The sequence below is a fragment of the Episyrphus balteatus genome, chromosome 1 (assembly GCF_945859705.1).
Source record: "Episyrphus balteatus chromosome 1, idEpiBalt1.1, whole genome shotgun sequence".
NCBI classification, from domain to species: Eukaryota; Metazoa; Arthropoda; class Insecta; order Diptera; family Syrphidae; genus Episyrphus; species Episyrphus balteatus.
The window spans coordinates 152,123,668-152,135,722 of NC_079134.1; the positions used below are offsets into that span (position 1 = coordinate 152,123,668).

The following is a 12,055-nucleotide window of genomic DNA, read 5'->3' on the forward strand; positions in this document are numbered from 1 at the left end:
AAAAGTCGACGACTAAAGTCGGTGACAAAATTCGCCGACAAAAGTCGGTGACAAAAGTTGACGACAAAAGTCGACCACAAAAATCGACGACAAAAGTCGACGACAAAAATCGACAGCAAAAGTCGACGACAAAAGTCGACTTTTGTCGTCGACTTTTGTCGTCGACTTTTGTCGTCGACTTTTGTCGTCGACTTTTGTCGTCGACTTTTGTCACCGACTTTTGTCGTCGACTTTTGTCACCGACTTTTGTCGTCGACTTTTGTCGTCGACTTTTGTCGTCGACTTTTGTCGTCGACTTTTGTCGTCGACTTTTGTCACCGACTTTTGTCGTCGACTTTTGTCGTCGACTTTTGTCGTCGACTTTTGTCGTCGACTTTTGTCGGCGACTTTCGTCGTCGACTTTTGTCGTCAACTATTGTCGTCGACTTTTGTCGTCGACTTTTGTCGTCGACTTTTGTCGTCGACTTTTGTCGTCGACTTTTGTCACCGACTTTTGTCGTCGACTTTTGTCGTCGACTTTTGTCGTCGACTTTTGTCGTCGACTTTTGTCGTCGACTTTTGTCGGCGACTTTCGTCGTCGACTTTTGTCGTCAACTATTGTCGTCGACTTTTGTCGTCGACTTAAGTCGGCGACTTTTGTCGTCGACTTTTGTCACCGACTTCTGTCGTCGACTTTTGTCGTCGACTTTTGTCGTCGACTTTTGTCGTCGACTTTTGTCGTCGACTTTTGTCGTCGACTTTTGTCGTCGACTTTTGTCACCGACTTTTGTCGTCGACTTTTGTCACCGACTTTTGTCGTCGACTTTTGTCACCGACTTTGTCGTCGACTTTTGTCGTCGACTTTTGTCGTCGACTTTTGTCGTCGACTTTTGTCGTCGACTTTTGTCGTCGACTTTTGTCGGCGACTTTCGTCGTCGACTTTTGTCGTCGACTTTTGTCACCGACTTTTGTCACCGACTTTTGTCGTCGACTATTGTCGTCGACTTTTGTCGTCGACTTTTGTCGTCGACTTTTGTCGTCGACTATTGTCGACGACTTTTGTCACCGACTTTTGTCGTCGACTTTTAACGTCGACTTTTGTCGTCGACTTTTGTCGTCGACTTTTGTCGTCGACTTTTGTCGTCGACTTTTGTCACCGACTTTTGTCGTCGACTTTTGTCGTCGACTTTTGTCGTCGACTTTTGTCGTCGACTTTTGTCGTCGACTTTTGTCGTCGACTTTTGTCGTCGACTTTTGTCGTCGACTTTTGTCGGCGACTTTCGTTGTCGACTTTTGTCGTCGACTTTTGTCACCGACTTTTGTCGTCGACTATTGTCGTCGACTTTTGTCGTCGACTTTTGTCGTCGACTATTGTCGACGACTTTTGTCACCGACTTTTGTCGTCGACTTTTAACGTCGACTTTTGTCGTCGACTTTTGTCGTCGACTTTTGTCGTCGACTTTTGTCACCGACTTTTGTCGTCGACTTTTGTCACCGACTTTTGTCGTCGACTTTTGTCGTCGACTATTGTCGTCGACTTTTATCACTGACTTTTGTCGTCGACTTTTGTCGTCGAATTTTAACGTCGACTTTTGTCGTCGACTTTTGTCGTCGACTTTTGTCGTCGACTTTTGTCGGCGAGTTTCGTCGTCGACTTTTGTCGTCGACTTTTGTCGTCGACTTTTGTCGTCGACTTTTGTCGTCGACTTTTGTCGTCGACTTTTGTCACCGACTTTTGTCGTCGACTTTTGTCGGCGACTTTCGTCGTCGACTATTGTCGTCGACTTTTGTCATCGACTTCTGTCGTCGACTTTTGTCATCGACTTTTGTCGTCGACTTTTGTCACCGACTTTTGTCGTCGACTTTTGTCGTCGACTTTTGTCGTCGACTTTTGTCACCGACTTTTGTCGTCGACTTTTAACGTCGACTTTTGTCGTCGACTTTTGTCACCGACTTTTGTCGTCGACTTTTGTCGTCGACTTTTATCGTCGACTTTTGTCGTCGACTTTTGTCGTCGACTATTTTTGTCGACTTTTGTCACCGACTTTTGTCGTCGACTTTTGTCGTCGACTTTTGTCACCGACTTTTGTCGTCGACTTTTGTCGTCGACTTTTGTCGTCGACTTTTGTCGTCGACTTTTGTCGTCGACTTTTGTCGTCGACTTTTGTCGTCGACTTTTGTCGTCGACTATTTTTGTCGACTTTGTCACCGACTTTTGTCGTCGACTTTTGTCGTCGACTTTTGTCACCGACTTTTGTCGTCGACTTTTAACGTCGACTTTTGTCGTCGACTTTTGTCGTCGACTTTTGTCGTCGACTTTTGTCGGCGACTTTCGTCGTCGACTTTTGTCGTCGACTTTTGTCGTCGACTTTTGTCGTCGACTTTTGTCGTCGACTTTTGTCACCGACTTTTGTCGTCGACTTTTGTCGTCGACTTTTATAGTCGACTTTTATCGTCGACTTTTGTCGTCGACTTTTGTCACCGACTTTTGTCACCGACTTTTGTCGTCGACTTTTAACGTCGACTTTTGTCGTCGACTTTTGTCGGCGACTTTCGTCGTCGACTTTTGTCGTCGACTTTTTTCGTCGACTTTTAACGTCGACTTTTGTCGTCGACTTTTGTCGGCGACTTTCGTCGTCGACTTTTGTCGTCGACTTTTGTCGTCGACTTTTGTCGTCGACTTTTATCGTCGACTTTTATCGTCGACTTTTGTCGTCGACTTTTGTCGTCGACTTTTGTCACCGACTTTTGTCGTCGACTTTTAACGTCGACTTTTGTCGTCGACTTTTGTCGTCGACTTTTAACGTCGACTTTTGTCGTCGACTTTCGTCGTCGACTTTTGTCGTCGACTTTTGTCGTCGACTTTTGTCGTCGACTTTTGTCGTCGACTTTTGTCGTCGACTTTTGTCGTCGACTTTTGTCGTCGACATTTGTCGTCGACTTTTGTCGTCGACTTTTGTCGTCGACTTTTGTCGTCGACTTTTGTCGTCGACTATTGTCGTCGACTTTTAACGTCGACTTTTGTCGTCGATTTTTAACGTCGACTTTTGTCGTCGACTTTTGTCGTCGACTTTTGTCGTCGACTTTTGTCGTCGACTTTTGTCGTCGACTTTTGTCGTCGACTTTTGTCGTCGACTTTTGTCGTCGACTTTTGTCGTCGACTTTTGTCGTCGACTTTTGTCGTCGACTTTTGTCGTCGACTATTGTCGACGACTTTTAACGTCGACTTTTGTCGTCGATTTTTAACGTCGACTTTTGTCGTCGACTTTTGTCGTCGACTTTTGTCGTCGACTTTTGTCGTCGACTTTTGTCGTCGACTTTTGTCGTCGACTTTTGTCGTCGATTTTTGTCGTCGACTATTGTCGTCGACTTTTGTCGTCGACTTTTGTCGTCGACTTTTGTCACCGACTTTTGTCGTCGACTTTTGTCGTCGACTTTTGTCGTCGACTTTTGTCGTCGACTTTTGTCACCGACTTTTGTCGTCGACTTTTAACGTCGACTTTTGTCGTCGACTTTTGTCGGCGACTTTCGTCGTCGACTTTTGTCGTCGACATTTGTCACCGACTTTTGTCGTCGACTTTTGTCGTCGACTTTTATCGTCGACTTTTATCGTCGACTTTTGTCGTCGACTTTTGTCGTCGACTTTTGTCGTCGACTTTTGTCACCGACTTTTGTCGTCGACTTTTAACGTCGACTTTTGTCGTCGACTTTTAACGTCGACTTTTGTCGTCGACTTTTGTCGTCGACTTTTGTCACCGACTTTTGTCGTCGACTTTTGTCACCGACTTTTGTCGTCGACTTTTAACGTCGACTTTTGTCGTCGACTTTTGTCGTCGACTTTTGTCGTCGACTATTGTCGTCGACTTTTGTCGTCGACTATTGTCGTCGACTTTTATCACTGACTTTTGTCGTCGACTTTTGTCGTCGACTTTTGTCACCGACTTTTGTCGTCGAATTTTAACGTCGACTTTTGTCGTCGACTTTTGTCGTCGACTTCTGTCGTCGACTTTTGTCATCGACTTTTGTCGTCGACTTTTGTCGTCGACTTTTGTCGTCGACTTTTGTCGTCGACTTTTGTCGTCGACTTTTGTCGTCGACTTTTGTCGTCGACTTTTGTCACCGACTTTTGTCGTCGACTTTTGTCGGCGACTTTCGTCGTCGACTATTGTCGTCGACTTTTGTCACCGACTTCTGTCGTCGACTTTTGTCATCGACTTTTGTCGTCGACTTTTGTCGTCGACTTTTGTCGTCGACTTTTGTCGTCGACTTTTGTCGTCGACTTTTGTCGTCGACTTTTGTCGTCGACTTTTGTCGTCGACTTTTGTCACCGACTTTTGTCGTCGACTTTTGTCGGCGACTTTCGTCGTCGACTATTGTCGTCGACTTTTGTCACCGACTTCTGTCGTCGACTTTTGTCATCGACTTTTGTCGTCGACTTTTGTCGTCGACTTTTGTCGTCGACTTTTGTCGTCGACTTTTGTCACCGACTTTTGTCGTCGACTTTTGTCGTCGACTTTTGTCGTCGACTTTTGTCGTCGACTTTTGTCGTCGACTTTTGTCGTCGACTTTTGTCGTCGACTTTTGTCGTCGACTTTTGTCACCGACTTTTGTCGTCGACTTTTGTCGTCGACTTTTGTCGTCGACTATTTTTGTCGACTTTTGTCACCGACTTTTGTCGTCGACTTTTGTCATCGACTTTTGTCGTCGACTTTTGTCGTCGACTTTTGTCGTCGACTTTTGTCGTCGACTTTTGTCACCGACTTTTGTCGTCGACTTTTGTCGTCGACTTTTGTCGTCGACTTTTGTCGTCGACTTTTGTCGTCGACTTTTGTCGTCGACTTTTGTCGTCGACTTTTGTCGTCGACTTTTGTCACCGACTTTTGTCGTCGACTTTTGTCGTCGACTTTTGTCGTCGACTATTTTTGTCGACTTTTGTCACCGACTTTTGTCGTCGACTTTTGTCGGCGACTTTTATCGTCGACTTTTATCGTCGACTTTTGTCGTCGACTTTTGTCGTCGACTTTTGTCACCGACTTTTGTCGTCGACTTTTAACGTCGACTTTTGTCGTCGACTTTTGTCGTCGACTTTTGTCGTCGACTATTGTCGACGACTTTTGTCACCGACTTTTGTCGTCGACTTTTGTCGTCGACTTTTGTCGTCGACTTTTGTCGTCGACTTTTGTCGTCGACTTTTGTCGTCGACTTTTGTCGTCGACTTTTGTCGTCGACTTTTGTCGTCGACTTTTGTCGTCAACTTTTGTCGTCGACTTTTGTCACCGACTTTTGTCGTCGACTTTTGTCACCGACTTTTGTCGTCGACTTTTAACGTCGACTTTTGTCACCGACTTTTGTCGTCGACTATTGTCGTCGACTTTTGTCGTCGACTTTTGTCGTCGACTATTGTCGACGACTTTTGTCACCGACTTTTGTCGTCGACTTTTGTCGTCGACTTTTGTCGTCGACTTTTAACGTCGACTTTTGTCGTCGACTTTTGTCGTCGACTTTTGTCGTCGACTTTTGTCGTCGACTTTTAACGTCGACTTTTGTCGTCGACTTTTGTCGTCGACTTTTGTCGTCGACTTTTGTCGTCGACTTTTGTCACCGACTTTTGTCGTCGACTTTTGTCACCGACTTTTGTCGTCGACTTTTAACGTCGACTTTTGTCGTCGACTTTTGTCGTCGACTTTTGTCGTCGACTATTGTCGTCGACTTTAATCACTGACTTTTGTCGTCGACTTTTGTCACCGACTTTTGTCGTCGAATTTTAACGTCGACTTTTGTCGTCGACTTTTGTCGTCGACTTTTGTCGTCGACTTTTGTCGGCGACTTTCGTCGTCGACTTTTGTCGTCGACTTTTGTCACCGACTTTTGTCACCGACTTTTGTCGTCGACTATTGTCGTCGACTTTTGTCGTCGACTTTTGTCGTCGACTATTGTCGACGACTTTTGTCACCGACTTTTGTCGTCGACTTTTGTAGTCGACTTTTGTCGTCGACTTTTGTCGTCGACTTTTAACGTCGACTTTTGTCGTCGACTTTTGTCGTCGACTTTTGTCGTCGACTTTTGTCGTCGACTTTTGTCGTCGACTTTTGTCGTCGACTTTTGTCGTCGACTTTTGTCACCGACTTTTGTCGTCGACTTTTAACGTAGACTTTTGTCGTCGACTTTTGTCGTCGACTTTTGTCGTCGACTTTTGTCGTCGACTTTTGTCGGCGACTTTCGTCGTCGACTTTTGTCGTCGACTTTTGTCACCGACTTTTGTCACCGACTTTTGTCGTCGACTATTGTCGTCGACTTTTGTCGTCGACTTTTGTCGTCGACTATTGTCGACGACTTTTGTCACCGACTTTTGTCGTCGACTTTTGTCGTCGACTTTTGTCGTCGACTTTTGTCGTCGACTTTTGTCGTCGACTTTTGTCGTCGACTTTTGTCGTCGACTTTTGTCGTCGACTTTTGTCGTCGACTTTTAACGTCGACTTTTGTCGTCGACTTTTGTCGTCGACTTTTGTCGTCGACTTTTGTCACCGACTTTTGTCGTCGACTTTTAACGTCGACTTTTGTCGTCGACTTTTGTCGTCGACTTTTGTCGTCGACTTTTGTCACCGACTTTTGTCGTCGACTTTTGTCGTCGACTTTTATCGTCGACTTTTATAGTCGACTTTTGTCGTCGACTTTTGTCGTCGACTTTTGTCACCGACTTTTGTCGTCGACTTTTGTCACCGACTTTTGTCGTCGACTTTTAACGTCGACTTTTGTCGACTATTGTCGACGACTTTTATCGTCGACTTTTATCGTCGACTTTTGTCGTCGACTTTTGTCGTCGACTTTTGTCGTCGACTTTTGTCACCGACTTTTGTCGTCGACTTTTAACGTCGACTTTTGTCACCGACTTTTGTCGTCGAATTTTAACGTCGACTTTTGTCGTCGACTTTTGTCATCGACTTTTGTCGGCGAGTTTCGTCGTCGACTTTTGTCGTCGACTTTTGTCGTCGACTTTTGTCGTCGACTTTTGTCGTCGACTTTTGTCGTCGACTTTAGTCACCGACTTTTATCACCGACTTTTGTCGGCGACTTTCGTCGTCGACTATTGTCGTCGACTTTTGTCACCGACTTCTGTCGTCGACTTTTGTCATCGACTTTTGTCGTCGACTTTTGTAGTCGACTTTTGTCGTCGACTTTTGTCGTCGACTTTTGTCGTCGACTTTTGTCGTCGACTTTTGTCGTCGACTTTTGTCGTCGACTTTTGTCGTCGACTTTTGTCGTCGACTTTTGTCGTCGACTTTTGTCGTCGACTTTTGTCGTCGACTTTTGTCGTCGACTTTTGTCGTCGACTTTTGTCGTCGACTTTTGTCGTCGACTTTTGTCGTCGACTTTTGTCGTCGACTTTTGTCGTCGACTTTTGTCGTCGACTTTTGTCGTCGACTTTTGTCGCCGACTTTTGTCGTCGACTTTTGTCGTCGACTTTTGTCGTCGACTTTTGTCGTCGACTTTTGTCGTCGACTTTTGTCACCGACTTTTGTCACCGACTTCTGTCGTCGACTTTTGTCATCGACTTTTGTCGTCGACTTTTGTCACCGACTTTTGTCGTCGACTATTTTTGTCGACTTTTGTCACCGACTTTTGTCGGCGACTTTCGTCGTCGACTATTGTCGTCGACTTTTGTCACCGACTTCTGTCGTCGACTTTTGTCATCGACTTTTGTCGTCGACTTTTGTCACCGACTTTTGTCGTCGACTATTTTTGTCGACTTTTGTCACCGACTTTTGTCGGCGACTTTCGTAGTCGACTATTGTCGTCGACTTTTGTCACCGACTTCTGTCGTCGACTTTTGTCGTCGAATTTTAACGTCGACTTTTGTCGTCGACTTTTGTCGTCGACTTTTGTCGTCGACTTTTGTCGTCGACTTTTGTCGTCGACTTTTGTCGTCGACTTTTGTCGTCGACTTTTGTCGTCGACTTTTGTCGTCGACTTTTGTCGTCGACTTTTGTCGTCGACTTTTGTCGTCGACTTTTGTCGTCGACTTTTGTCACCGACTTTTGTCACCGACTTTTGTCGGCGACTTTCGTCGTCGACTATTGTCGTCGACTATTGTCGTCGACTTTTGTCACCGACTTCTGTCGTCGACTTTTGTCATCGACTTTTGTCGTCGACTTTTGTCACCGACTTTTGTCGTCGATTTTTGTCGTCGACTTTTGTCGTCGACTTTTGTCACCGACTTTTGTCGTCGACTTTTAACGTCGACTTTTGTCGTCGACTTTTGTCACCGACATTTGTCGTCGACTTTTGTCGTCGACTTTTATCGTCGACTTTTGTCGTCGACTTTTGTCGTCGACTATTTTTGTCGACTTTTGTCACCGACTTTTGTCGTCGACTTTTGTCGTCGACTTTTGTCACCGACTTTTGTCGTCGACTTTTGTCGTCGACTTTTGTCACCGACTTTTGTCGTCGACTTTTGTCGTCGACTTTTGTCGTCGACTATTTTTGTCGACTTTTGTCACCGACTTTTGTCGTCGACTTTTGTCGTCGACTTTTGTCACCGACTTCTGTCGTCGACTTTTGTCACCGACTTTTGTCGTCGACTTTTGTCGTCGACTTTTGTCGTCGACTTTTGTCGTCGACTTTTGTCGTCGACTTTTGTCGTCGATTTTTGTCATCGACTTTTGTCGTCGACTTTTGTCGTCGATTTTTGTCATCGACTTTTGTCGTCGACTTTTGTCGTCGACTTTTGTCGAAGACTTTAGTCGCCGACTTTAGTTTGGTTCAAAATATTTTAGGTGGCAGTTTTGGCCACACGGAGCTACTTATTAAAAAGAATACCCTTAATTTAGGCCGTCAGGGTCAGTGGCGAATTTGGGTGAGTTAAGGGGTGTTGGCGGTGATTAAATAGATTGACATTTCAATTACAAATAAATAGAAATTTGCAGCCGCTATACTAAAGTCGGCGACTGAAGTCTTCGACTGAAGTGCGACTTAAGTCGGCGACTCAGGTCTTCGACTTATTTAAGAGCTTTTGTATAAAAATTTTCGTTCATATCGGGTTACTCTTGTACGAGATATTCATAAATCAAAAAATCGTTCGATGACAGATGCCTTTAATAACGGTACAAAAAATATTTCTTTTATTTCAAAAGTTAGCTCTTATGAGTTATTCTACACAAAAAAATTGTGATCAAAATCGTTAGAGCTGTTTTTTTTTTTAAATAACTTTTCTATTTCCGTTATACGACAAATACCGTTTTTGGTCGTAAAAAAATTTGCACTGGAAAATTATATCCAAAACAAAGAATGGACAAAACCACGATTCTTGGTATATGTAAAGAAATCGAGGAGGACAAACGACAAAAGTTTGAACTTTAAAAAAATTTAAACTTTTGTAGATTTTAGGGGATTTTTTCAATGCAAATTTTGCATTTTAAAAGTTTCCTAAACGGAAAAAGTTAACATAGAAAATAAAACCCTAATCACCGAAAATTAACTTTGAAATAATGTTGATTATTATTTCCAAACATGCGCAGCCCATTCACTGCCTTTATTTGTATAGATTGGTATCTTTAAAAGCTATAATAAGAAAAAAAATCAATTTTTTGTAGAAATTTAAATGACAAGTGTTTACTTGTTGTCACTGATATAAATTTTGCAAATACATTTTTAAATGAGATATTATAAATTCTTAATTTTTGAAAATTGTTCCCACACTCTGAAGGTTTAGCGAATTAGAGGTTTTCCTTTTGTATTTACTGCAGCAGGCATTTATTCTAACACCAATCATGGTGGTGTTGAAATGGCTTATGTTTTTATTTTTAAAAGAATTGCTTGCTACACAAGCTGAATCTCTTTTACCAGAAGTTGTAAATTATGCACTTGCAAATTCATTTAATAATACCGCCGATGAGTTAAATATTGTTATTGAAACTGATTTCGATGAAAACAATGCATTTTTTCTCGACACAATTAATATAATCCTGAAAGAAAACTGGAACTTTCGACTTCAAATTCATATCAACAATGAAGCTGTCCAGAAATGTGGTGATTTCAATTTGTGGTTCATAGGCTCTTATAAAGCTTTTGGGTAAGTTGGTTGTGTTATAGAAGTGTTATATGATCATTATATGAGTTGTTTTCATTTAAAGGCGTCTTCTTCCTTGGATTCGGGCTAATCACAGAGATTCACAACTATATTATTTCATTGTTTTCAAAAATTCTGCAACAAAAATGCTTTACATCAATGATATAGAAAAAATATTTTCAGATTTTTTACTGCTAATGGTCGCTAATGTCAATGTTATAATAGAAACTGATTCGAACGAAGTTCTCTTTTACACCTTTTTTCCCTACCAAAAAAATGCATGTCGTTCCACGAAGCCTCTGATAACTCATCGGTTTAGTGATACATCTTTTAACATTGAAAAGCCATTTTTTCCTTCTAAAGCTGACAATTTCTGTGGATGCCCCCTTCGAGTTATAACCAAAAATGAACTTATTGTAAACATGGCCAAAGATAATGAACCAAATACTTTAGAAAACTATGAAATGTCAATTTTAGAAGTAATAATGCTCAAAGAATTTGCTTCAAGAATGAATTTTAAACCTGAAATTTATGAATCCGTTGATTTAAATATTTTTGATTCCGAATTGCCGGTGGGTACAAATTAAGGCATTTTTCAAAAGTCGATATTAATTTTTTTTTTAAATTTATTTTTAATACAGATCACTAATGGAAAAATTGATGTTCTACTGGCATATATGGCAAGTGGACCGATGAAAAATTATTTGTACTCAAAAACCGTTCCGTACTATTTGTCATGGATGGTTATCGCTGTTAACCCCCAGTTAAATACATTTCGCACGCAAGCTTGGATTTTAGCGCCTTTCAATTTAACAACATGGATTTACATTTTAGCTTCTTTATCCTTGATCACTGGTGGCATAATTCTAATTAATACTCGTCGTTTTAAACGCTTTTTTAATGTCCTTCGACAGCACGATAATCAACTAGGAGGTCTCGACATCATTTCACTCGTTATTGGAACATCAATTCAGCACTTGCCAAATAAAATTTGGTTACGATTTTCATTGATAGCCTTTAGTTTGGGGGCTTTAGTCATTCGAACAGTTTATCTTGGCAAAATATATGACGCATTTCGCGGTCAGGTACTATTGATACCACCACGTAGTATCAAAGAACTCTTTGCTGAAAACTACACAATTTTAACATATCCATATTTTAAATCAATTATTGACGATCTAAATGGAATAGAATATCAGAATATTCAATACCTTTTGCAATCTACAAAAAGCTCGGAAATGTTTGAAGATTCCGAAAAAATGGCATTGGTTACTACCTTTGTACACATTTATACATTTTTTTCAGCCAAAGAACGTTCAAAGTTGATGATGGAAGGAGTTTTGAGAGAGCAAATGTGTATTTTTTTCCAAAAACATTCATTTATTTTGCCAAAAATTAATGAAATCACAATGAAAATGGAACAAGCTGGTATTTTGAATTATTTTCGAAAAGGTTTTGAAAAAATTAATAATCCTCAGTTGGAAGGAGATTTAGAGCCAAAGCCTTTAGGTCTTGAATCTTTTGCTTATATAATTTATGCAGCAATTATCCTAAATGGAATATCATTGTTAGTTTTTATTTTTGAGTTATTGTGGCACTCGATCAATAAAATATAAATTCAGACAATGAAATGCACATGACTCTTATTATACTTGATCGAGATTCTTAAAACTTTAAAGCTTTTAATATGATTGTTTTTCCATGTTAAATCTACTTAACTCAAAGATTTTAAAGGGTAAGAAAGGTTTTCAACGATTCTTATCATTTGAATCAATTATTTTAGTCAAGAATAAAAACCAAATGAACATAAAAACAGTTTTTTTATTACTGTGGAACAAAAAACACTTTACTTTGTTGCATTATACTTGAATAATTTACATGCTCTTAATTGAAGAAGCCCTTAAAATTACGAAATAACCTTAAATTTTGTAATTTTTATTTTCATTTTTGAAAATTTTTATTTACAAAAAGTTATAAAAAAAAACCGGTTCAAAAATAAAGAAAAGGATA

At 41.3% G+C, this 12,055-nt stretch overlaps 1 protein-coding gene across 1 annotated transcript; it reads left to right on the forward strand.

The window, feature by feature from the left end:
• The first annotated feature begins 9,648 nt into the window (after positions 1 to 9,648).
• LOC129906867 (uncharacterized) lies at positions 9,649 to 11,681 on the forward strand. The gene is made up of 3 exons (XM_055982822.1): positions 9,649 to 10,048; positions 10,110 to 10,617; positions 10,687 to 11,681. Exons 1-3 carry the CDS (start codon positions 9,747 to 9,749, stop codon positions 11,659 to 11,661), a joined length of 1,785 nt encoding a protein of 594 aa, XP_055838797.1. The 5' UTR covers positions 9,649 to 9,746; the 3' UTR covers positions 11,662 to 11,681.
• Positions 11,682 to 12,055: the final 374 nt, after the last annotated feature.

Bases quoted from the DNA above. Each gene is read 5' to 3' on its own strand.
- LOC129906867 (XM_055982822.1), top strand. From the start codon at position 9,747: ATGGTGGTGTTGAAATGGCTTATGTTTTTATTTTTAAAAGAATTGCTT. The intron at 10,049-10,109 runs GTAAGTTGGTTG...TTTCATTTAAAG, and splicing joins GGCTCTTATAAAGCTTTTGG to GCGTCTTCTTCCTTGGATTC. The intron at 10,618-10,686 runs GTGGGTACAAAT...TTTTTAATACAG, and splicing joins TTTTTGATTCCGAATTGCCG to ATCACTAATGGAAAAATTGA.